This window comes from Terrapene carolina, unplaced genomic scaffold (genome assembly GCF_002925995.2).
Source record: "Terrapene carolina triunguis isolate 2854851 unplaced genomic scaffold, T_m_triunguis-2.0 Scaffold130, whole genome shotgun sequence".
Lineage (NCBI taxonomy): Eukaryota > Metazoa > Chordata > Testudines > Emydidae > Terrapene > Terrapene triunguis.
Genome location: NW_020664481.1, coordinates 6,129,327 through 6,152,992, shown reverse-complemented (window position 1 = coordinate 6,152,992; position 23,666 = coordinate 6,129,327). Strand labels below are relative to the sequence as shown.

General features: G+C 37.9%; 1 protein-coding gene across 5 annotated transcripts in view; it reads left to right on the top strand.

The window, feature by feature from the left end:
* ARFGAP1 (ADP ribosylation factor GTPase activating protein 1) overlaps positions 1–23,279 on the top strand; it is a 28,588-nt gene extending 5,309 nt beyond the window's left edge. For 3 of the 5 annotated variants that reach the window (XM_024219198.2, XM_024219199.2, XM_024219201.2), the window contains exons 2-13: positions 754–817; positions 1,965–2,074; positions 3,611–3,782; positions 5,028–5,128; positions 6,396–6,482; positions 7,324–7,420; positions 10,779–10,835; positions 13,344–13,376; positions 16,479–16,535; positions 18,754–18,813; positions 20,947–21,023; positions 21,746–23,279. In XM_024219198.2, the coding sequence (XP_024074966.1) occupies positions 758–817; positions 1,965–2,074; positions 3,611–3,782; positions 5,028–5,128; positions 6,396–6,482; positions 7,324–7,420; positions 10,779–10,835; positions 13,344–13,376; positions 16,479–16,535; positions 18,754–18,813; positions 20,947–21,023; positions 21,746–22,103 (1,269 nt within the window). In that variant the 5' untranslated portion in view covers positions 754–757 and the 3' untranslated portion in view covers positions 22,104–23,279. Of the gene's footprint in view, positions 1–753; positions 818–1,964; positions 2,075–3,610; positions 3,783–5,027; positions 5,129–6,395; positions 6,483–7,323; positions 7,421–10,778; positions 10,836–13,343; positions 13,377–16,478; positions 16,536–18,753; positions 18,814–20,946; positions 21,024–21,745 lie in introns of those variants that run through there. The other 2 variants (XM_024219202.2, XM_024219203.2) reach the window with 2 other exon arrangements.
* The last annotated feature ends 387 nt before the right edge of the window (positions 23,280–23,666 follow it).

The following is a 23,666-nucleotide window of genomic DNA, read 5'->3' as shown; positions in this document are numbered from 1 at the left end:
TATAGTACGATATTGCAGACCTGATCAGAGCTTAAAGTATATTTCACATAAAAACTTACAATAGTCAAGATATATTTCTTAAAAATCTAATTTTTAAAGGGAAACTGTCAACCTTTTTCAAAATTATTTTTTCATAAAAAGCAAGTTTCTTATAGAGCACCCTTTAAATAGCATGTACAGAATTTTTAAATTTACATTTTTTTTAACGTTTCTGCTCCTTTGCTGGGACACTGGTTAGGGTTTATAAGGGTCTTTAAGCAGGGGGCGTGGGTGGGTTTGAGAGCAACATCATCAAAAGTGTTTTGAGTTGCCTCTACTGCCGCCCACTACATTTTTATGTGTATGCCTGCCTGCCTACCTATTACTGTGTACCTCTTCAGGTTTTGGATCTGCTGCTGTTAACCATGTTCTTGTAGAGCTATGGAAGAGCAGGCATCTGAGCCCCCTGCAGCTCTTCATTAGTGATATCCCATTGATACATTAAACCGCAACTGTAACTGACTATGCAAAGTGCCAAATGCACACAGTAAACTGAAAAATACATAGTTTTCCTTTAATCCGTTATATTAATCATAAGTGTTTCTTGTAACAAGGAACAAATACACAATTGACTGTGCCTCTTCAAAAATTTTAGATTGTAAACTCTTTGCTGCAGGGATAGTCTTTGCATCTTGTACAAGTGTTGAGTATTTGATCAGCACTTAATATGTAATTTGTTTTAAAGTCTTTAAAATTGTTTTTCCTCCATTACAGAAACATGGCAAGTCCAAGAACAAGGAAAGTTCTTAAAGAAATCAGAGTGCAAGATGAGAACAATGTAAGAAAGTCTATATATATTTATATATATTGTTTGAAGCATTTAATTAAGCAGCAACAAATACTTTTCAGCCCATTTCAGACAATTGAATTTGTTCCCTGGAGATATTTTATTAATGGTATTAGCATAGCCAATAAATTTTATGGTACAGATGTGGATATGTATATATTTTCATTAAATTGTATTACAATAAGATTGATAAACTGTCAAGTATTGGGCATAATTCCTTTGAGTGGTTCTAGTGATTCAGTAAACCACTGGTGGTTTGTCAGCCAAACCCTCAGAGAATTTTGTTTTGGGACATTGTTGTATATTTTAAAAATAGGAACTTTCTATTTAAAGCATTTTATGTTTATACTCTAATTATCCAAACAAAATAATCTTGTCAGTGTGCTCCATATTTATGGTAATCTGCCTTTGAAGTCCTCCTATACACCTTAGGGATTTGTAATGATATTTGAAACTCTCAATCAGTTGCCCCCACATGACATGATGACAGACTATATTTAGAATCCCTGCTATAGAATAACAGAAGCTGCCCAGTACACAAGTATGTTTATTTTTTTTTAAAATGCCTGCCTGGATTGGTGCTAGAACCATGCTAGTTGCAATTATGTTTGTGACTGGCTGTCAGATGGTCAGATCACAGGACTGAATTGATGTTCCTAACCCTTTCTCCATGACATAGAACTAATTCCACCTAAGTTATTCTTTACCTGTTGGACTGTTTTCTCCCCCTCAAAACAATCTTTAAAAAGCATAAATTTTGATTGTGTACGTTTTGTTCTTTATGGACATGTGAAACAAAGTTATTTCATAATATATTTATATGGTGCCCTGAGGGTAGAGTGTTTAATTCAGTCTTTCTAGAGATAGAAACATCAGTTTAGCTTGTATTTCTATAGTCTGAGTCAGTTAACATGAATGGTTCTGCCTCTAAAACATTAAACCCTCAAGGCTGTTTCTAAATGACTACGTAATGGAACTTATGTACACGAGGAAGAAGTCTTTAAACACTAACGACTCCTAATTCTGAATTTATTTGCTGCAAGTAGCTTTTTTTATGATTTTCTGTGTCTGTACTTTGAAAGTTTTACCCGGAGCAAATGATGACTGAGAGTTATGGACAATATTTTTTCTCTTATAGGTCTGTTTTGAGTGTGGTGCATTTAACCCCCAATGGGTGAGCGTGACTTATGGAATCTGGATCTGTCTGGAATGCTCAGGAAAACACAGAGGCTTGGGAGTTCACCTCAGGTCAGTCTTGTGAACGGGAACAAACAGACCAGATGATTTACAATTTTCTCTTCAGGGGAAAAAAATGGAAGTCATTGCAAGGAGTATTTTTTTGGATATAGCTATGGAGATGCAAGTTTGCCATCTCCCTTCAGCAGAACAGCAAATCTAGAATTTTGCAAATCAGAATATGACATATTGCTAATCCACTGTGGAATCTAGAAACCAAAAATGAGTTAGTAGTATAAGTACACACATGATTAAGTTAGGTTACCTCAGTATGTTACCTTGCCATGAACCAAATGTAATGTTATAGAGAGATATAGGAGATCTTTAGTCCTATCAGTTGTTCATGTTGTATCCTATTTTAAATCTATTCTTGTAGGCTAAAGAACTCTAGTGGTACCAGGTATTTTTAAAATTGAACTAAGACAATCGTAATACTACTATAAAGCATGTATGTAGTGCTATAAATGTACCCAGTGCATTACAGAACATAGAATGTATGTTGTTTATAGAGGTTCCTGTTGAGTACACAAAGTGCTGTATATTCTTCTAAAATGAGCCAATGAACAAACAACCTCTCCCCCTTCCAACACACACGCATGTGTATGGTCCTGGGTCTAAATCTAACACAGAGAGGCAGAATACAGAACAATTATTCAGATAAGGGAGGGAAAGGAGAATTCAGGAATGCGAACACTAATACCAGGGGGACACTTAGAAGTGGTTTTTAAAGGATGATTTGAAGGTGAGTAGGGAGTCGAGAGTGTTCAGTGAATAAGAAGTGGAAATTATTCCAACTGCTACATGAAAGAAGGAATGAAGCACAGAGACTAAAGGAGATGTGAGGAGGGTAAGGACCAAGAGAGGATAGGAGGAAATGAGCATAGAGATGTAGATGGAACAAAGTTTTGTAGGGCCTTGATGAAGAAGAGATCTCCTTTACCTTTTCTTTGATGGAATATTTAAGCATTAACTATAGGGGCCTATTTGTTTTTCATGTGGAATAATGAGCAGCAGCACTAATTTATGGCCCAAAGCAAAGCTGAGGGACACTAATCCCAGTCATAAATGCCCTTGGATGTGGTTATTTTAGATATAAGACAGGCAACTTGTTGAGTACCTGAAGTTCATTCTAAGTGCACTCCTGAGGGATGAGTGGTACTAAAGAGTAGCAAACAGTTTGGAAAATGTCTGGAAAATATTTTCTGTTAAGTGATTGTGATAGGCAATTCAGAATTTGGGTTGGGATACCTACATTTTGTTTCATTTGCACGGACTGTTTGTCTCTTTTTTAAGTGGAACTCACTGTTCAATTTTTTTTTTTCAACAGGGAAAACTCATAAGGCTTTTTTGCTATAGTGCTTTTCCTCCCTGCAGGGTAGGAAGCAATCTCGGTAAAAGTGCAACTGCTAGCAGTGGCATTTCTAAAGGCTTAATTTTTGGTATAGCTGCCAATGAGATGTTTTAATTTTGTTTTATGGTATATTATAATAACGGGATTATAGCAATAAATAAAAAGTGAGGTGTTTCCTCTCTAATTCTGATTTCCAGCTTTGTGCGCTCTGTCACTATGGACAAGTGGAAGGACATTGAGTTGGAGAAGATGAAGGCTGGTGGTAATGGCAAATTTCGAGAATTTCTGGAGTCTCAGGAGGATTATGATCCCTGCTGGTCAATGCAGGAGAAATACAACAGCAAAGCTGCAGCTCTCTTTAGAGATAAGGTAAACACAGATGAATAATAACTTGTGCATCCTTAATGCTTCCCATTTGAAAATCTCAAAGCATTTGACAAACACTTATTAAATCTTGCAACATCTTTGTAAAAACTTGTTGCAGTTCCTGAGAGAGGATAAGACTTGCAGTTCTGTAATCTGCAAAAAGCTTGTTCTCTAGAAATTTTCATTAATGTCCTTGTTTTTTGTTTGGCCATGGTCGCCAGATTATCAATGGTGTAATTTGTTGTAGCTCAGTTGAAGGTAATGGATCTATGCCAGTTTACACCAGCTGAGAGCTTGTTATTGCATCAGACTATTTTACACAAAAGGGCCCAATTAATTGCCAGCACTTCTTTTTTGGTGGATGCAAAATGGCAGATTACTCTGCCAAGAGCAAGTGGGACTATAAAGAGCAGCAAAATCCATGCCTGCACTGGAAATGTCATTCCAAAAGGAGGCTTTGTGCAATTTCTCAAAATAAAACCCCTCAGAATTCAAATACGCACCTGGAAATTGCAGAGACCTGAACACACAGGGGTTGTGCATTTATGCTGGCCTGCACCACTAAGTTGAGAAACTGCGTTCTGCATAGCTGGAGCTCTTACACAGTTTTGAAATTGGTTTGCCAGCAGAGGTGTAGTTGTGCCACTTATGAATTGCTGGTCTGGGACACTCTGCAGCTAGAAGAGCGAACATCTCAATGGCTTAACATTGCCTAGTTTCTCATACTGTAGTTCTTAGATCTTTACTATTTGGGGGAGTTGGGATGGACAGGTCTCTAGCAGGACAGGGAAGAAGAGGGTAAATTGGGCCACTTTGGGAGCTAAGGTGAAGAGAACAGGAGGGAGAACTTTGGAGGAAACAGCTGAGGGAAAGTCCAGGAAAAATTGTAGGAAAATCTCTGAATGGACAAAGCCCTGCTTTGGCTGTCTCTGCAGCTGCTCTCATTGGCTGGTTGGTTCCTCCCAGCAGTTTTTTCCCAAGACCATCTGAGAAAGAGTCACCACCTGAATGCTACTCTCCCCACAGTGAAGGAGGTCTTCCTTGCACAGGTCTGGGGCTGGGAGGAGGAGCAGCAGCATCAGCTAAACACCATTTTACTATCTGTCCCATGCAGTAGTCCCTACTTTGCCTGCTTCTGCAGCTGCTCCAACTGACTGTTGACACACTATTGAAGGTTATTTCTACATTTTCATTTTACTTGAAAATTAGGACCTTACCATGTTCTTAACACTTTCTCCCCCTCTTTAGGTGGCTACTTTAGCTGAGGGCAAGGAATGGTCTCTTGAAACTTCTCCTGCCAGAAACTGGACTCCACCTCAGCCCAAGATGGCCCTGTCTTCAGCTCATCGGTATGTATTCTAGTTATCCAATTCTCATACAGTTTGATCTCGCTATCAAGCATGACAGTTGAATGTCAGTTGTTCTTATTCTGCTGACAGACTATTTGTCTCCACTGGCAGCACTCTTTGCTAGAGATGAGATGCCTAAGGTAGAAGAACTTTCATTTCCATAATCGGGTTAATGTTTTTTACTCTCCTATTTCTTTGGAAGCTGTGTCTGAGATCACAGGTGACAAAGACATTTTGTAACTGGGGAACTATTATCTGCCTCAGATTTGTTTTCCTAGATATTTACCATTTTACTACTATTACCATGTTTCAGCTTCAGTCTTCCGGGTTGACATTTTAATGTCCAGCCATAACTCAGCAGCTAGTTTAGTGAAGTTGCTCTTCTCTGACTTTGGATAGGAAGTGATGGCATGTTTGTTTGATCACCCTGTCCTCCCCACTGAATTTTTTTCTTGTATATCTTTTAGCTAAGAATTTGGGCAAGCTTCAGGTACCTTGCCCTGTAGCAGTGGTATCTAAACTTTCTTCAGTGTGGACCACATCTTAATACAGATTGTAATTGTACTAGCTACAGTCCCTCCACTTGTGCTTGCATAATTTCCCAATTGGCTACTACAGTATTTCCTTACATTCAAAATAGGAAAGCCTTTAGTGTATTGTAGCTGTCCAGAATACAGCAAATATCTTGCCTATTTTTGCTTTTTCCTTCTGTCCTGTCCTTTCTCTTCCCTTTCTTCCCTGAATACACTTCACTGTGGCTGCATGAACCATTTCCCCTCTCAGTCATGGTCAAACACCTGGTCCTCTCTTCCACCTTCACCCCAATAGCCCTCTCCCTTTCATGGCTGTCAGCTCTATTCTAGCTGGTGGCTCCAGTCCCTGAAGGTATCTGTGTTTCTCTTTCTCTGATGTTTTTGGATCCCTGGTAGAAGCATAGCTTGCTTTCAGGTGCTTCTGGTTCTTCTTGGCAATAAAGAGCCAGGATTACCTGTACAAGGAACTAGAAACAAGGAGAACCAGCAACTTGTGATTAGCAAGATCTATAATAACCACCAAGTGCTAGCAAACTAAAAGTGGTCTAAAGACCATTGTTTGTGGACTTGTTTACAGCTTTCTTTCTCCATGAGTTAAAAGATACTCAGATGCTCTCACCTGATGGATGTAAAATTCTGATCTGTCTTCGGCACAAGCTTCTGTGATGAGCAAAGTCATTTGTTTCCTTATGCTTCATGTACTTTAACTTTCTAAAAATCTTTCATTTAATTAGATCTGCTGGACCATCCCAGAATGCAGCTGGTTCTTCCGACAAAGCTTTTGAAGACTGGTTAAACGATGATTTCAGCTCCTATCAAGGGTAAAGTTATTTGACTTGCAAGTAATGTTTATTAAATTAGACACTTCTATATCAACCATTGTGTGTCATAGCCCTTCAGAATACCCTAGACTAAGGCCTTATTATTTGTCACTTTACATATGGCTCTGTTAATCCATTGGGCCATACCAGACTATGGTCACATCCTCATTGGGTGTAAAATAAGTGATAATACATGACAAAGGATTGGGTATAAAAGCATTAAAAGGGGCCTTTTCTTTCCTATGTATCAAGAGAAGATTTGATGTGCAGTGAAGCTGAGGCTTGTGAGTCAAATATAGACAGTAGCTTTATCACCATGGTGGCCTCCTGGTCTATGAAGCTTTCAGGTTCAATTGCCTAGAGCAAAGTGTGTGAAACTCAGGTATTTAATAACGCTACCACTAGGTTCTTCAGTTAATGCAGTGAGTTGTATGCAAAAAGAAACCACAGCTCTGAAGTAACTAACTGATCTATTATATCACAGAAGAAGATTTACTGAGATGATAAAATCTGCGAGGCTTTCTTGTCTGCAGTGCACATTCACTAGCTTTACATAATTGTGTAGTGGTGTTCTTACATGTTAGAAACAAGGTGCAAAAGTAGAGCTGTATGAGGGAGTCAAGCATGCAGTTTACCTGCACTGCTGATGCAAATTCTACCAATCCTTTACTTCCAGGTGTATGGAAATCTTTAAAACAAAGAAACAAAAATTCAGTTGTATCTTATATTTGTATTTATACTTGTACTTCTATTACAATATACTTGTATTTATATTTTCGGTCTGATAGTTTTAATGAAATCCATAATAATTACAATTGTTTTCTGATGGTGTGTGATTTAGTGGCCAAGAGAATCGCTATGTGGGATTTGGGAACACAGTCAACCCTCCGAAAAAGGATGATGACTTCCTCAATAATGCCATGTCTTCGCTATACTCGGTAAGGAGATTCTTTCTCTGAGCTTTCTGTGACTGCTAGCAGTATGTTCCTGTATTTGTAGCCCAGATTATGGAAATATGAATAGAGAGAAAATTAATAGCTGTAACTGGGAAATATGCAATGCATGTGTATCTGAGGAACATTGTTTATTTCTGTTGTTGACACTTGTGTGTCTTCTCAAAGCAATCGGATCAAAAGTCCTGACTCCGCCAACACATTAAGCCTAAAATGCTGATCAAAAAACAGGTGGAGGCAGTCCTAACAGGATTCCAAACATGAACTTCTTAACGCTAAAAGAATTGACCTCTCTACTATTGGCAAGGAATGTGCAACTACAAGTAGCAAACTGTTTACCAGGTCCAAGAGATGACCTAGTGATGGGCAATGGGAGTATAAATAGACAGTTTGGTGATACCTGATGTAAGGAAAAATGTGGGGAGATTTGGATTTTCCTTTAGGGATTGCTCATATTTGTCAGAGTATATAGTATCCTTATTTCCTTTCCCTCCAACACTCTCTTGTTGTCAGTCTCCACTCAGCCACAGAAGTATAGAAGTCAAATACCATTGCAAATGGTTACTTTCAGCATTAGGAACATGCAAAAGTCAATTTGCTCAGACCTTATTTGTATTTCATGGAACTCCTAGATGGGTTACGTCTTTAAGTGAAACCAACAAACCTCCTTGCCCCATCCCCGGTGGCTGCTTTTTTGTGCTCCTAGTTTCTTCTCTGTGACCTGACGATCCCATCAGAGATAATTCTAGCATGTCTGGAAGGTTTCCTTGGGTCTGCAGCTCTCATATTTGACATATGCCTAGGTGCTTTGCTTCTTAGAGTTTATTGCATGGTGTATGCAAGATTTAATTACAGCACCATGACCTAGTGTAGAGGCATTCAGACTTACTTTTCCATTCATCTGTACACCATCCTTCAAATACAGTTTTGTACCTTTCAAATATGGGGAAGGAATGGAGTAGAAGTTCCATATGGCACAGAACCCTAAAGAAGGGTGGGGGTCATGGGAAAAGGTGTTCACAGATGGGTGAAAAAATGTTTAGTATTCACATTCTATATCAAATTTATAAATGGCACAATTCACAAGCACCTGTATTATGTATCTCTCAGTTTTTTTTATAGTAAAATACTGCCGTATCATCTAAATCAGTGGTTCTCAACCAGGGGTACACATACCCCTGGGCGTACGTAGAGGTCTTCCGGGGGTACATCAACACATCTAGATATTTGCCTAGTTTTACAACAAGCTACATAAAAAGCACTAGGGAATCAGTACAAACTAAAATTTCATACAGACACTGACTTGTTTATACTGCTCTATATACTATATACTGAAATGTCAGTACAATATTTATATTCCAATTGATTTATAATTATATGGTAAAAATGAGAAAGTCAGCAATTTTTCAATAATAGTGTGCTGTGACACTTCTGTATTTTTATGTCTGATTTTTGTAAGCAAGGAGTTAAGTGAGGTGAAACTTGGGGGTACGCAAGACAAATCAGACTCCTGAAAGGGGTACAGTAGTCTGGAAAGGTTGAGAGCCACTGATCTAAAACTTTGTCAGACATTATTCAAATGTGATCTGATTGAAACTAGTGATTAAAATGCCCTCTTGTGACTAAACACACAAACTGCAGCTTAAACATAAACACCTTTTGCAAAGCGATTGAAGTTTTTAATTTGCATGAATTCTCATCCGATTGAGGAAAACAATTTTCCTTATAATATATGAGAGGAATGAACCTAAAAAAATCAAATACACATGTAAGGCTTCTCCCTCCCCCCCCCCCCCCCCATTATTATTCATTAGATGGATAATTTGCTGTATAGTTGATGCTGATTAGGCTGAGATCAGTTTAGGTTGTCTGTTTCCTGTGAGCCTACTTTTAACATCAGAATTACAAGAAATATCATCTTGCCATTTGCACATCAGCACCATCACTGTCATTCCATTTATCAGCATGAAACAAAGCAAGATGAGACTCCTAATGAAGGGATTTCACTGGAGTCTTTAAAAGGACTGTCGAGTATAGACCCTCCACCTTCTTTTATGGACTAGCTAAATTCACTGGAAAGCATGATGAGCAAAGCACCCTGACCTTTTCTGGTATTATTTTCAGCTTTTCTGCAGAGATGCTCACAAGTGTCCATGTACCACTGGAATATCCGTGCTTCAAAAGTGACATACGAACCATATGGGGCAGTTTCAGGGCGTATCTGATCCATGCAGCTGCTGTTAAGCAGTACTGAAGTAGTGCAGCTCCATAGCTTAACAAATTTACTTGCAGGTGACCTGCAAAGGAAAAAAAATCTGTCAGTGTCCCTTTATAATGTGCATAAAGAAGGCCTGAAAAGTATGCCAAAGCTTTTTTTCTGTTTGGTTGGTTGTTTTACATTAGAAATTCAAATCTTGTCGTCTTGTTTTTATTGAAAGATTCTGCATGACTGGGTAACTAATAGTATTATATCACAAGTATCAAGGAACTGGAAACTGAACAATTGAGAGAGGAAGAAAGTTTAATGAGAATGTTTAAAACTGTTCCCTTTTTCTTGGTAGCTCCTTATTAAATGCCTGACAAAAAACTGGGAGGAAAAAATCTTTATTATAGATTCCACACTCTATTACTAAGGGCTGAGAAAACTTCTGATTGAGTTTCCTGAACTTGATGGAGATCTCCAGGAAAAAAACAGGCAAAACAAGGCTTTGTATTCCTGATATTTATAAGGCCAAAAAAACAACCAGAAGTTGTTTTAGGCTTTCTTATAAACAAGAAAAAAAATCAGTAATGGATCTGCATCTGCTGCTTATGAGCCCCTTAATCCTTTTTTTTGTTTTGTTTGAATGCACTGGCTCTTGGCTCCCTTTTCAGCTTCTTCCAGGCTTATACTTAAGTTTCACTCTGCTCCTTGCCCTTTCCCCCAGATCTTAACTCTCACAAAACACAAACTAGTTTTGATGTGTCCTGTACTCATTCGGCCTCTACCAACGTTTTGTCTTCTCTTACTATCATTGTGAAAATGTTTGTATTTAGAGAGAAATGAAAGCTTTGTGAAGTTGTTTCTCCATTAAACCCATGTTCAGGATTGTTCATGTTACAGTCATTATAATTAGGATTTGCAGTATAGGAATGCACAAGAGAACAAGGGAAATTCACCGCAGTATTTTTTACAGTTCAGTGGAAATTCGCCACAAGCAAATCTGTCTCAATTAGTGGGCATCTCTTATGGCTACAGGACAGGATGTGCCACAGAATATATTGACTGTGTTTCACTATTACATGTTAAATTAAGCTTCCTCCTCCTCTTCCTCCTTTTTTTTTTTTGTTTTTTTTTTTTAAGGGATGGAGCAGTTTTACAACTGGAGCGAGCAAGTTTGCCTCAGCAGCTAAAGAGGGTGTAAGTAAACAAGAAGCTATTTCAGTCTTATTGTTGCAGTGGTATAAAGATTCTGTTAGCTTGATTTGGCCTCTTGACAGGGATTTATCTTGAAATAAATAATAAATGCTCCATATTGTAAGCTGAACCCCTGACGTCTATGTCCTCCTCCTTCCTATATACATACACCTCTACCTCGATATAACGCGACCCGATATAACATGAATTCGGATATAGCGCAATAAAGCAGCGCTCCGGGGGGGGCGGGGCTACGCACTCCGGCGGATCAAAGCAAGTTCGATATAACGCGGTTTCACCTATAATGCAGTAAGATTTTTGGGTTCCCGAGGACAGCGTTATATCGGGGTAGAGGTGTGTATATATAATTTAAAAAAATGGAAATGTTTATGTACTAAGTATAAGCAAAGCTGTGCATGGTCTTTGGTACAGGTTTTTGTATGCAGATTTATATGCACAGTGCATAAGAAGCTATGCAGTTTTTTTAGTTCAGTTTCTAAAAACTACACTTGGTACTGCATCTACATTTACAATGATAGGGAACATTACGGAGGCATAATCATGTTCGCAAGTGTGCTTATGTTCCATTCCTTTCCCTTTTGAGCTCTAGCATACCTTTTTCCAGATGTTTTGCATGCTGTTCTTTTGAACAGAATCTAAAAAGCTATATTCTACTGTGATTTTTGTTTTGCAGTGACAGGCTTGTGTTTTGTTCGTCTTTCAGAATTATGGTGATGAGCAGTATACCGTGTGTGTGTGTGTGTGTGTGTGTGTGTGTGTATATATGTATATATGTGTGTGTGTGTATATATATATATATATATATATATATATATAAATATAAATAAAATAGTATTGCAGTATTACATTCTGAAATTAAAGCAGATAGAATGAAGTAGAACAAGGAAGAATTATTAGAGTTTGAGGACTTGACAGACCAGTGGTTGAGAGCTAAAAATGTCTTAGGCATTTGATCCGTCCTTGGGAGTCTCTGCCTTCTTTGGTGTGCATAATTTTCACTAATGGTACTGATTAAATCATGAGCTGTGATCCCTTTGACCTTGCACTCAACAGCCTGAATCAAAGGGTAGGAGTCCTTGTTGTCCCACACCATATCAAGTACCAGCCATGTGACCACCACCTTATAAACATGTTCCAGCCTTGTCTCCCCTTTCCCACCACTGCAAGATCAAAGGGCCTAAACCCTGTCCTCACCCTCTCCCCATCGTCTCATGGGATCTCCATCTTCCAGCAGAGTTTCTCAGCTTTCAGTCACATTAAGTTGGCCACTTAAGGGGAAATAGCTGCTGGAGGTAGGTGCCTGACTAAGAGCCTCTAGAATCAAACTACATCCAAACTTTCAGACATCCCACCACAGAATTAAATGTAATTTTACTATCTAGTGCCAACAACTCTTGACAAACCACCCCACCCCACAGTTTGTGCCATTCTCATCTGCTTTAGGCCTCTCATTCCTATGGATTCATGAGAATTTCATATTTTGGACATTGGTCCTAATTCCTGTATTTTCCACGTATTTATTTTTGGATATGCATACACAGCTTTGGTCAGGCATTTCTGTAAATAATTGGAGCACTGCACATAGATATCAAGCGAAGAATAATTAACATTTATTTACCATTCTTTCATAGAATCATAGAATATCAGGGTTGGAAGGGACCTCAGGAGGTCATCTAGTCCAACCCCCTGCTCAAAGCAGGACCAATCCGCAGACAGATTTTTGCCCCAGATCCCTAAATGACCTCCTCAAGGATTGAACTCACAACCCTGGATTTAGCAGGCCAATGCTCAAACCACTGAGCTATCCCTCTCCTTGTTTAAAGGGGTTTTGTTTTCTGGGGCAATGGTGTGGATTAGCGCTGAGTCAAGCCAAGTTAGTGTTTTCTGCGGAAATTTTGCACTGAGCTGTACATTGTTGATTTGGTCAGTTGCTTTGTGTTTCAGTTTTTTAGTTCAGTAGATTTACTCTGAGCTATAAAGTCAGACTGATTTACTTAGAAAGCACATCAGGGAAAGATGGCGGTGAGGTGCCTAGAATTCTGAGTTCTGAGAGTGGAGTTTCTGGCAATACTAGGCTACTTTGTTTCCCCTGTCCTTATGCCCCCTTTTGGCAAATGGTTTTATATCTCTGTCTTGGGGATTATATAAGTAGCTATTGACTTACAATTAGAGCTAGTCAATATTTCAATATTTTAAAATAAAAAATGAGAAACTTTTTTGTGAAAATGTTTTTTGAAAAAAATCCCAGTTTTTGTTCGCTTCTATAGACAGTTGATACCTTCATAGAAGGATGGAAGGAGTGTACTTTCTTTAAAGCTAAACATGTTCTAAGAAATAGAGCGTGAAATCCTGGACGCCATTGAAGTCAATATCAAAACTCCCATTGGTTTCAGGTGGGACCAGGATTTCACTCACGATGTCTATTTATTAGGGAGAAAAAATCAAGTTGATCTAAACAAACTATTTTTTTTTTTTTTCCCCATTTTACAGGCTACCAAATTTGGATCTCAAGCAACTCAAAAGGTGATTAAAACAAGTAGCTCTGTGTCATTTACAGTAATTGGGCTTATTAGGAATCCGTACCAATTCTCTTTATATCAGTAGTACAAGATGTGTTGGATCTGGTCCTTATGAAACCAGGGTGTGTATCCTCAGTGCTGCATATTTGCATCTGTATAATTATACGCTAGGATATTGTCTCTTAAAAACTACATATTAGGTTTTACTCCCACAGGGATTGTGACATTTTTACAGTACATGTAAATAATGGGTGTAGTTTTATTTGCTATTGAAATTAAACAGTTGAATGAATGAATGGTTTGATGCCATACAATATTGTTATGATTGTGTTTCTGAGAAACTTAAGGATGGTTTCTCCTTAAAATATATGCTTCTGATTTTTGTGTGTGATCTGTAAGTAGGTGTTTTAATAGAATGCATGTGCTCATTCCATTGCATGAATTGAAAACAACAGCACATTTAATAATATTGTTGAATTAAGATGCTTGTGTTTAAACAGGCAACAATTTCAAATATACACATATTTTGTTTTTATACTAGGATTAAAGCGAGGACAGTCAGACCTGAATTGCCCACAGCTCTGACATAAACATGGTCTGTTTTTGTAGAACATTTTTGAAAATCCCAAGCTGGAAAGCAAAAATCTGGCTTTACTCCTTGAATTCCCCAAGGAATATGATTAAGTGCCAAAATCTAAATGTTATGTTTTGGGTTGGAAGGGGATTATCTATAGTACATGAAAGAGTCTTGCTCTTGAACTGTGATTTAAGTGTGTACAGCATTAGCCTGAGCTACATGGGACATTGTTCAAAACAGGGTTGGAAAATGCATGGGAAGGCTTAACGGTCAGCAGGGAGTTACAGCTGCTAGTATGTCACTGTCTCACATTATAGGCTAACATTATATGTTTTTGAAGGATTAACAAAGAAAACGTCACTCAGAAGTACTTCAACTTGAACCCTACCTAAAAGCCATAAGATATTTATAGCTTGGCTTGAATGAGAAAAGTTCAGTGTTATGCAGGTCTTCCTCTACATATAATTTTCCATTTTGAAACCTATTCTTTATATACTGTTACATTTAGTGTGGGTGTACATCTTTATAATATAGAGAACTAAATGTAGAAGCTTATCAGATCTACTGACAAGCACTTTAGCAGATTGTTCTTCTTCAGCCATATTAATGATAGCTCAAATTTGCTAATTAACAACCTGATCTGTTGCTTTATAGCACACATTTAGAATCTGGCTGACTCTGAACTGTGGCGGCCATGTATTTCGTAATGAAGTTTAGCCACTGGACATTAAACAGACTTCTGCTCATTATTACTCTTGTCAGTAGAGCCTGGAATTGGAAAAGGATCATGCGACTTAACTTGCCTGAAAAATGCTTCAATTTTTTTGCTAAAAGCTGCTTCTTCTACCTTCCTTGCTCTCTTTCTCTTGTGCTGTCTGGGTAAAGTTTTGGGGCTACAAGCAGCAGCCAGAGCCGGTAAAGCACTCACATATAATCACGTGCATGGGCGCTTTTTGTCACAGTTCGTGCTGAATATGTGTGTTTGCTCTTGAGCTGTCTTTTTTTATTTCCTCTTTTTAAGTCAGTCATTTTTTTTTTAATAGTGTCGTCTGCATCATTCTGTAATGTCTCTTCAAGCCTATTTAAAATAGGTTAAATTAGTAAAAAAAGAGCCAGTTTTGCCCTCTGGTATGTTAGAGAACATTCGGTACTGCAAGCCATGCTACTTGCACAGTTTTTCCTTCTGCATGTGGAATTCAGGAATGATGTATATACAGAATAGCTTTGGAGTGCCATTTGAAGCCAGAATTTAGTAAGAAAGCCCCCACAGAAGGAATATAGTGTTTGTTGTACTGGATCACACCATAGGATTATCAGGTTTGATATCCTGTCTTTCACAGTGGCCAATACCCAATGTTTCAAAAGAAGACAAAACCGTGTCACCCACTGCCCCTTTCTATATCCATCTGCAAAATTGTGCAGCCCTGTTACTGTACAAAAGGGTCCTCCCTGATATCTGCAGTGATCCATTACTCCCTTAAGCATCATATTTGATATTCTTTGATCACTAACCGTAGTTAATTATACCTTTTAATGACAATAAATTGGACAATGTCTGAGTTAGTAGGCATAAAATAGGCTGATTCTAATTCTGTGGGATTTTTGTGTTTTGGGTTTTTGCAAATATTTGTTTATAAAGAGAATAAATGGCAGCAGCTTAGCACATAAGCAGCTCTTCAAGAACTAATCAGCGTAGTGTACTTGTCACCCAATGGTTGGTTAAAGATTGTTTTATTATGGACAGTGAGAAAAGGAGTAATTTTAACCGTTATGAAAAATTCCAAGTGACTCTGTCCTTTTAATATTGTCCTGCCAAACTCATTTGTGACTTCCTCACTCTTACAGTATGGATTCGCATGCTGTAAACCTCCTCTCTAAAGTACAGCAGCCTTATGCATCTATCCTAGATATAATTACAGTTTTCCTCCTAGAATGTCTGCACATCTCAGCAGAGAGAGAAGCTTAAGCCATAAAATAGTTTAATCATCCTTTCACGTGGGTATGACTGTGGCGTATTGCCTAGAAACAGGGAATTGGTTATTAATAGATGACATTGCCTGCATCACAGGAAGAGAGTATTTCATTGTGAAAGAATTAATATTCTTTCCTGATGAAAAGGCCGGTGTCTGCTGATAATCCCATTAACAAGAACATGTAAGGAAGGGTACAGTTCTCAGAGTTTTTCAAAATATTTGCTAAAGCTCATGGCTTAGGAAGAGGCCTGCCTTCTGGGCTGTTGCTGGTTGAAAGGTTGTGCCAGTTCAAGGACAGACCTTTCTTGGGCTGTGGGAACTTTCAGCAGCCTTTATTGCCTTTTATCTGTGTTTTCTTTTTCTTGTAGCACTTTCTCTGTAGTGTTGCATTGTGTGTGCTTTTAGCTCACTATGTTGCTTGTATGAGGCAAAGCTTAAGGCTTTTCTGTCCTATGTTCTTTGAGTCTCCTGCAGGCTAGTTTTTTGGCAGTGAATGTTGGCTGTATTTTATGAAGAAAAATATAACTGACTTTACTTTTGTTTTGCTTTTAAATAGGCATCAGAGTTAGGTCAGACTTTAAATGAAAATGTTCTCAAACCTGCACAGGAAAAGGTAACTTTGGAAATGAGTAAATTACTTACAGAGTATTTTCATATTACCAAGGAAGTCATTTTGTTTTTTCCTGCCACAAGGAGTTAGTTTGTTGACAGCATGTTCAGTTATTTTACATATCCTCTCCCAATAGCAGTGGGAAAATGCCAAATAATTCAATATTAAAATTACAAAATAAATGTTCAAGTGGCAAAATTGTTCTCATTTTGACGGGCTTCATGTCAAAATCAATCCTGAGAGATCCCCATTTTCTCTTGCTTGGTTCTCCTTCTCATGAGATGCCCTGTTACAGCCATCTTCCTTCATGTGATGGAAGAGTGGTTGGGACTCCATTCAGAGTCCCTCATGGCACCTCTTAATTGGCTAGAGAGGTCAGTGATAAGCAAATATTTTGATTAGTAATATTACCTTAGTGAGTGTTTAATTTCATAGAAGTCACACTTCTGACTGCTAGTACTGTTCCCTTTCAAATAGCGTCTTGAAGGCATATACATAAGGGTTAACATAATCTGATCAGTAATGTGGTTTCTAACTGATTGCAGACAGTTCTTAAAAGAAATATGTTCTTGATTTTTTTTTTTTAGATCCTTGTCTTAATCAGCTAATCTCAAGGATTATCTGTATTCATAAAACAGAATATACTCAATCTTTATCCTATTTAGTCATTTTACTAGGAAAAGATTAACTGTTAGTGTCACTTCTGAAATTATTGCTATATTGTTTACTGGAATTTAGAATAGTTTTAAAGCATCAAAAGCAGGAGTAAAAGCCTGTCTCCTCACAGGTATAGTGATTTACACTTTAGCTGTAGATATATGGATGAATGCAATGTGTGCTTTCCAGGTAATCCAGCTGGCAAAAAAAGAAAGCTAAGCAGCCATTCTGAGTGAGTGGTGCTGGCTAATTTTACCTATTTTAATCATAGAGTCTCCATAATGTGCCAAATATTGCCTTCCCTGTTAATGTGTAACACAGTTTTTATATCTTTTTCCCAGGTGACGTGCATTTAATTTATCCTGTACGTCTACAGATTTTAGATCAGTCCCAAAATTTGTATAATTAGGCCTTCATGTATGAGAATGTGATGATCTACTTACCTATAAATCTTTTCCTAAACATACTTATTTTTACTGTTGTGGTAAATACATTAATTTTTGTTTCCTGGGGGAACATAGTACCAGCACTGTAGAATATGGATTCATGTTTGATTTGAAAAAATTAGCCTATCACCCAAGTAAATCAGTCCTCTTGTATCACACACTCATTACATTGTCTTTTTTTCATATGGAGTTTTCCACTCTCTAATGTGATCCTGAATCATTTCCAGAATAGAATCTTTTTACAGAAATGAATCTTCTTATCAAGATTTTTGTTTTGGTAGAGATGGTAAATTCTGTATAGATGCAAACAGGGTAATTTATAATACAAAGTATATTGCAGCCAGTACGTTTTCTTAGGGTGCTTTTCCTGTAGCTGACTTCCATGTGTTGGAAGACTGCTGTAGTGAAGGATGTTGCACACTAGCTAAGGTAAATAATGGCAAACTGCCCTTGGGCAATGCTTTGTTAGTTTATTCTAAATAAAATTATCTTCTACATAATTGACAGCAGCCGGTGACAGTCTGGCCCATGTGTAACTATATCAGGTCACTTGTACACTTTTGTATTGGGATGATTGTTTTACACCAGCTGAGAAACTAAATTCCAGTGGGCTCCAAATGACCAGGAGGCAAGGATATCAAGACTTTTGTAAGGTTTCCAGCAGATTTGTGTAAATGATAAAAACCTATTTTCTTGGAACCCATTCTTATAGGTGCCTTGTTTTCAGTTTCTCCAGAATACTATTTTATGCAGTAAAACATATTCTTTATAAATGGCCATGCAGTAAGGTTTTTTTTTGTTTTTGTTTTTTTAAATCTGTGTGGGGTGTTTTTCCCACCCCCACTCATCCCCCAGTTCTCAAGTTTCCTGTAATAGTGCCAATCCAAAGCCCAAATAAGTCAATGGAAAGAGTCCCACTAACTGTAAAGAGCTGAGGATCAGCCCATTAGTAGCAGCAGACTTCATATTTTATTTTCTTAACCTCATTGTCTATTGAGTCAAATATACTTTAGCTTGTTTTTAACTTTTGTCTCTAGCTGTTATCACAAGCTGTCCTGTTTTAAGCTGTAGACACCATTTTGTTTCATGACTAACTACTGACATTTTGATTCATCTAGGTGAAAGAGGGAAAAATGCTTGATGAGTTCTCCATGGGGGTATCTCATCTGGCCACCAAGGTACGAAGGGGCCTGCCTACCCATTAGGAGGCCAAATACTAAGCCAGTCTCCATATTCTTTCATGTGCACAGGTCACACAAACACAAGTGATAAGTGTCTTATAAAACAAAATCCCTAAGATGTGTTAGTTTCTGCTTTTTGCTATTTATCTGTACTCAATACAAGTAATCTGAGAAAGGGATATTTTAAACACAAGATTGCTTATGCCATTGACATAATAAAATAGCTTGATACACAGACAGATTGTGAGTGTAAATAGCTACAGGTACATTAACCAGATCTTAGTAGCATCTGAATGATGCTTACACTGACAGCGAAATGTAGACCTGTAATAGAATCAGTGACCCAAATGTTTGACAGTAAATGTGTGCTAAAGAATATGGAGACAGCTTAAATAAAATATGTACACTTATTAACCTTATTAATGTGTGTACCTTTTTCCCATTATGCTGACATTGCTCGGTAACGTGGTAAGTGCTCCCTACTACTGCTAGTTTCAGGACACTTGCAACATTTTATAACACGCTATTTCAGTCATTTGCACAGCATTGCCTAGTGCTGTTGATGTCCTAATTGTTGTGGGCAGTTAAAGTCAGTATTGGAAGTCACAGTGCCAGGAGTTTTTCCTGTTTGAACGGATGGGAATGATGGAATGCTTCAACAAAAAAGTGAATTAATGTCTTGTCCATTTTGCTCAAAGCCTGGCAATTTGCCCCATCATACATAGAGCCCCAACTGGTGTATTTGGATCTCAGAATGGTGCTCATTATTGATGCCATTTCATGGGTTGTGCTTATGATCTCAGCATAACAGAAGGAAAATGTGTTTTGGAATTCCTCCAACAGTAACATTCAAGAAATTAACTTTTGGCCTGTCCACGTGAGCACTGAAATGAAATTGCTTTTGGAAACCGTTGGTGAAACCACTTAAGTATATTTACACTATTGCTGTGTGACTAAAGTCAGACCCTGCAGCAGATCCGGAACTTAGTTAAACATTGTTGTTTTTGGATTAACTCTGGATTTACATCAGGGTAATTGAGATCAGAATGTGGCTCATAGTTTATGGTAATTTGATGAATCACATTCAAAATTACTTAGCATCCAAGCACTATTCTATAGCTATATTTGGTTTAAAACTTGCTTAGCATGGACACAAGCCTTGTTAAACAGTATTATATTTCATAATGGTTTAAAAGTTCTAGACAGGGCTTCATAATCTAAAGATATCAAGTTAGGTCTGTTCCAGTATTTTCTCGCTTGTGAAGATCTTTATGTAGCTCTAGCCATGTACCTAGTTCCTTATACCTGTTTATTAATGTATGTTACTAAATTTCCATCAAGTCCCTGACTTTTATTCTTGCCGATTTACAAAATCTACAGTGAAACAGATTGGCGAGTGTATGGCTAGCTCCCCAACTAATGACCAGAACGGCTATAGATGCATGCTAAACTGGTGCTTCGCCACTTTTCTGGGGGCACACCATTTATGCTCAAAAGTGGGCATACCAAGTTGGAGTCTGGGGCTAAAAACACAGGGTCTGAGTCCGTTGCCCAGTACTTTATGCTGCCATTCACACTAGTGCAAAGTGGATGGAAAATATTACCATTCTGAACTGGTAATGTTTTGCATTTTCACAATGACATCACAAAATCCAGCACAATGGAGAATCAGGTGACCCTTCCTGCTCCGAGCAATCCCAACATTTTCATCAGAAAATTCAAAGGTAAAAGTCAAAAGCTGTCACTACCAACAATCAGGTGAAAAAAATAAGCCCTGGTTGCCTATCCAATTTTTTTGTTAATTGCTCACTTGTTAAGCACTGTCCAGTCAATGTTTTTCTTTCATGGACCTTGCAAAATCATAATGAAAGCTTAATAGCCTAGACATAACAATGACTTGCTATGATGATGACAAAAGAGAGCCTATTTTAATTGCCATACTGGCCTCCTGAGTGGGTGAGTCGAACTTTGTGAGGCTGCTTTAAATATGTCTTCATATGCACAGGGGTGTGTTCTGGGGTGGTGCATTATGGATTTTGGGTAGCAGTCTTTATTAGAACAAATGTGTGAGCTCAGTCCAAATACGTGGTAATTCATTAAGTGTGAAATAACCTTGTTCTTTTTTTCCAGGTTCAGGGGGTTGGCAGTAAGGGATGGCGGGACGTCACCACTTTCTTTTCCAGCAAATCAGATGATCTTTCTGAAAGGTACTCTTTTTTTTTTTTTTTCTTCTCTCTAAAATACATGGATTCATAAAGTATGTCAAGATATACCCTGTGTTTTCCCTATAATATAAAAGTAGCAGGGAAGACTTTTCCTCAGCAATACTAGTGTATTTCATTTTAGTAGGAAGAAACATTTTTCTTTCATCAAATCTTCACTAGTTTTCAAAAGTAATAAATACCATTTAATATAATAAACAGGTAATACGGGGCACACAAATACGATTTAATTTAATTTAGCTGGTCATCAGCCCTGAGTATTGCATTGAGACCAAAATAGCTCTGAATGTAACTTTTATTAATTCATACCAATTCAGATGGAATTACATCATCTTTTATATTTTCAAGGTGATTACCCAAACCAGCAAAATCTGGAAATTAAAACCCAAGGCAGACTCCGTTCTAAATATATTCATTCAAGTTCTTCTGCCTTGCTCATCTTTGTCATCTCCAAATTGCTTTGAGCAAAGGATCCTGGCACTATTGTTTCGTCTGTTCTTGTTGGTTAATGTCTCAGCTGTAAAATTAAATGCAGAAATATCATTTTTTCCCTGCAGAAATACCTAATTTATAAGGTGATGACAGACAAGCTTAGTAGGAGCTGGGGGTGAAGGTTTCCGCTTAAGCAGATTTATTAATTCAGTAATGTGAGATGAGTGGTACAAAAGTTGATATTTTCCCCCATCTCTGATCTTTTTGCTTTAAAGACCACCTGAGGGAGACAGCTATCAGAACAGCGGAGGAGAGGGCTACCAGAACAATGCTGTAGATCAAAGCTTCTGGGAAACCTTTGGCAACTCAGACCCACCCAAGGCTCATAAATCCCCAAGCAGTGACAGTTGGACCTACGTGGACAATTCCACAGAGAAGAAGAGCTCTGATAGCTGGGACGTCTGGGGTTCGGGGACGGTCTCCAACAACAAGAACAGTAACAGCGACAGCTGGGAAAACTGGGAGACCAACTGGGAAAATGCTGGAGGGGAGAGCAAGACCAAAAAATCCCCTAAGAAAATGACAAAAGTGTCTTCAGCAGCTGATGATGGGTGGGATAACCAGAACTGGTAGGCCTCTGTAACCCTGCTTCGCATGGCGAAGGAAGGAGTCCATGCTCTCTGATGAAAAAAGTTTCACACACAGCTGGATTAACATGGTTGTCCTTATTGACCTGTTACCTTGTGCTTCCCCTTCATTCTCCTTTCTTCTGTTCCAGTTTAGAAAAACAAATAGTGTCTCAGTCCCATCATGACCATATGAAGATATGGCTGTCCCATCGTAAAGGATAGTAATAGATATATTCTCCTCACCATAGCGCTATTGGAGCTGGGTATACTAACTTCTTAAAATGAGAATTCAGAGGAACAAATCAGTGCAAGCATGTTTTCATGGCACAATATTGCATGTGTAGTTTCTTAGGATTGCTCCTCCAGTATTCCTAACTTCTAATGAAGTTCTAGAGAACATCTGGGGTGGGGTGATGCAGGGAAAGGAGGGGATATATCTTCAACAGATAGCCAGCAATTGAACGTGTGAACTGCAGTTAAATAAGTACCAGTTTAAATGCCTCTCTCTACTGCTGGGACTGCATTAAATCTGGCATTTAAAAATGGCCGTTAAAACACTTTTTATTGAAGCTGTATTTTTAAACTTTGCAAGGTTTGAGAACTTTTTTTAAACCTTTTTTTTCTTATAGAGAGAACTCCTAGATGAGAAAAAAAACTAGAGCTAGATAATTATTAGTATGTAACTCACCATTTTGTCAGCCTGACCATATAGGAGTGTTCATAATGGCACCACTTCTTGCCCTTTTGATTTAGGGATATACACAGTGCAGATTTTCTGCAGGTGTATCATGCAGAGTTATGGTATTTTTCCCTTTAACTATTAAGAAGTGTCTTCCTCTCTTTAGCTTTCTTCCTTCCAGATTCCTAAGTTCACCTGCTATGTTTTTGTTAAAATGAAACCTTTCTCCTCTTCTGCTTGAGCTTTTATCAGCATGTGTTGACCACAACAGCAATGAAACTTTGGAAAAATCCAGCGACAGTAAGCAAAATGGGAGAAGAGAGGGAAAATAAAACATTGTTAAAGATAGAGACAAGCTAATTTTGATGAATAGATGAATAGAACTCTGGATTTAACAGTGAAACTTAAATTCAGCAGATTGATTAATCTTCTCTTCAATTGTCAAATAGAAACAATTTTATAATTGTTTAAACCACCTTTTCCTCCACAATTTCCCTAATACCTTTAAAAAAAAAAAAAATTCAAAGAGACTCTAGTCAGGTCTGAGCTTTGATTTTTATTTTTTTAACCTTCTTTTCATGATTTATAAACCCATAATCTTTGAATATGGAAAACTAAAATAGAGGAATTCAGATATTTCCTTTAACGAAGGTGTCTTATGTTAAGTATCTGTCTGCTGTGGATGGGGTGTAGCTCTATTTTTTTATTGTTACTGTGGTGTAATGTCGTAAATATACAATATAACTGAATATTGTAGTTAGAAGTCACTTGAAAACTTCAAATCATGGTGCCATTGGATAATACTTCAGATACCAGTGTGGAATTCTGTACCGTGGACATTATTTGTGAACCTTTTGAGAGTAAGAATATCTTTGTATTGACAAGCTG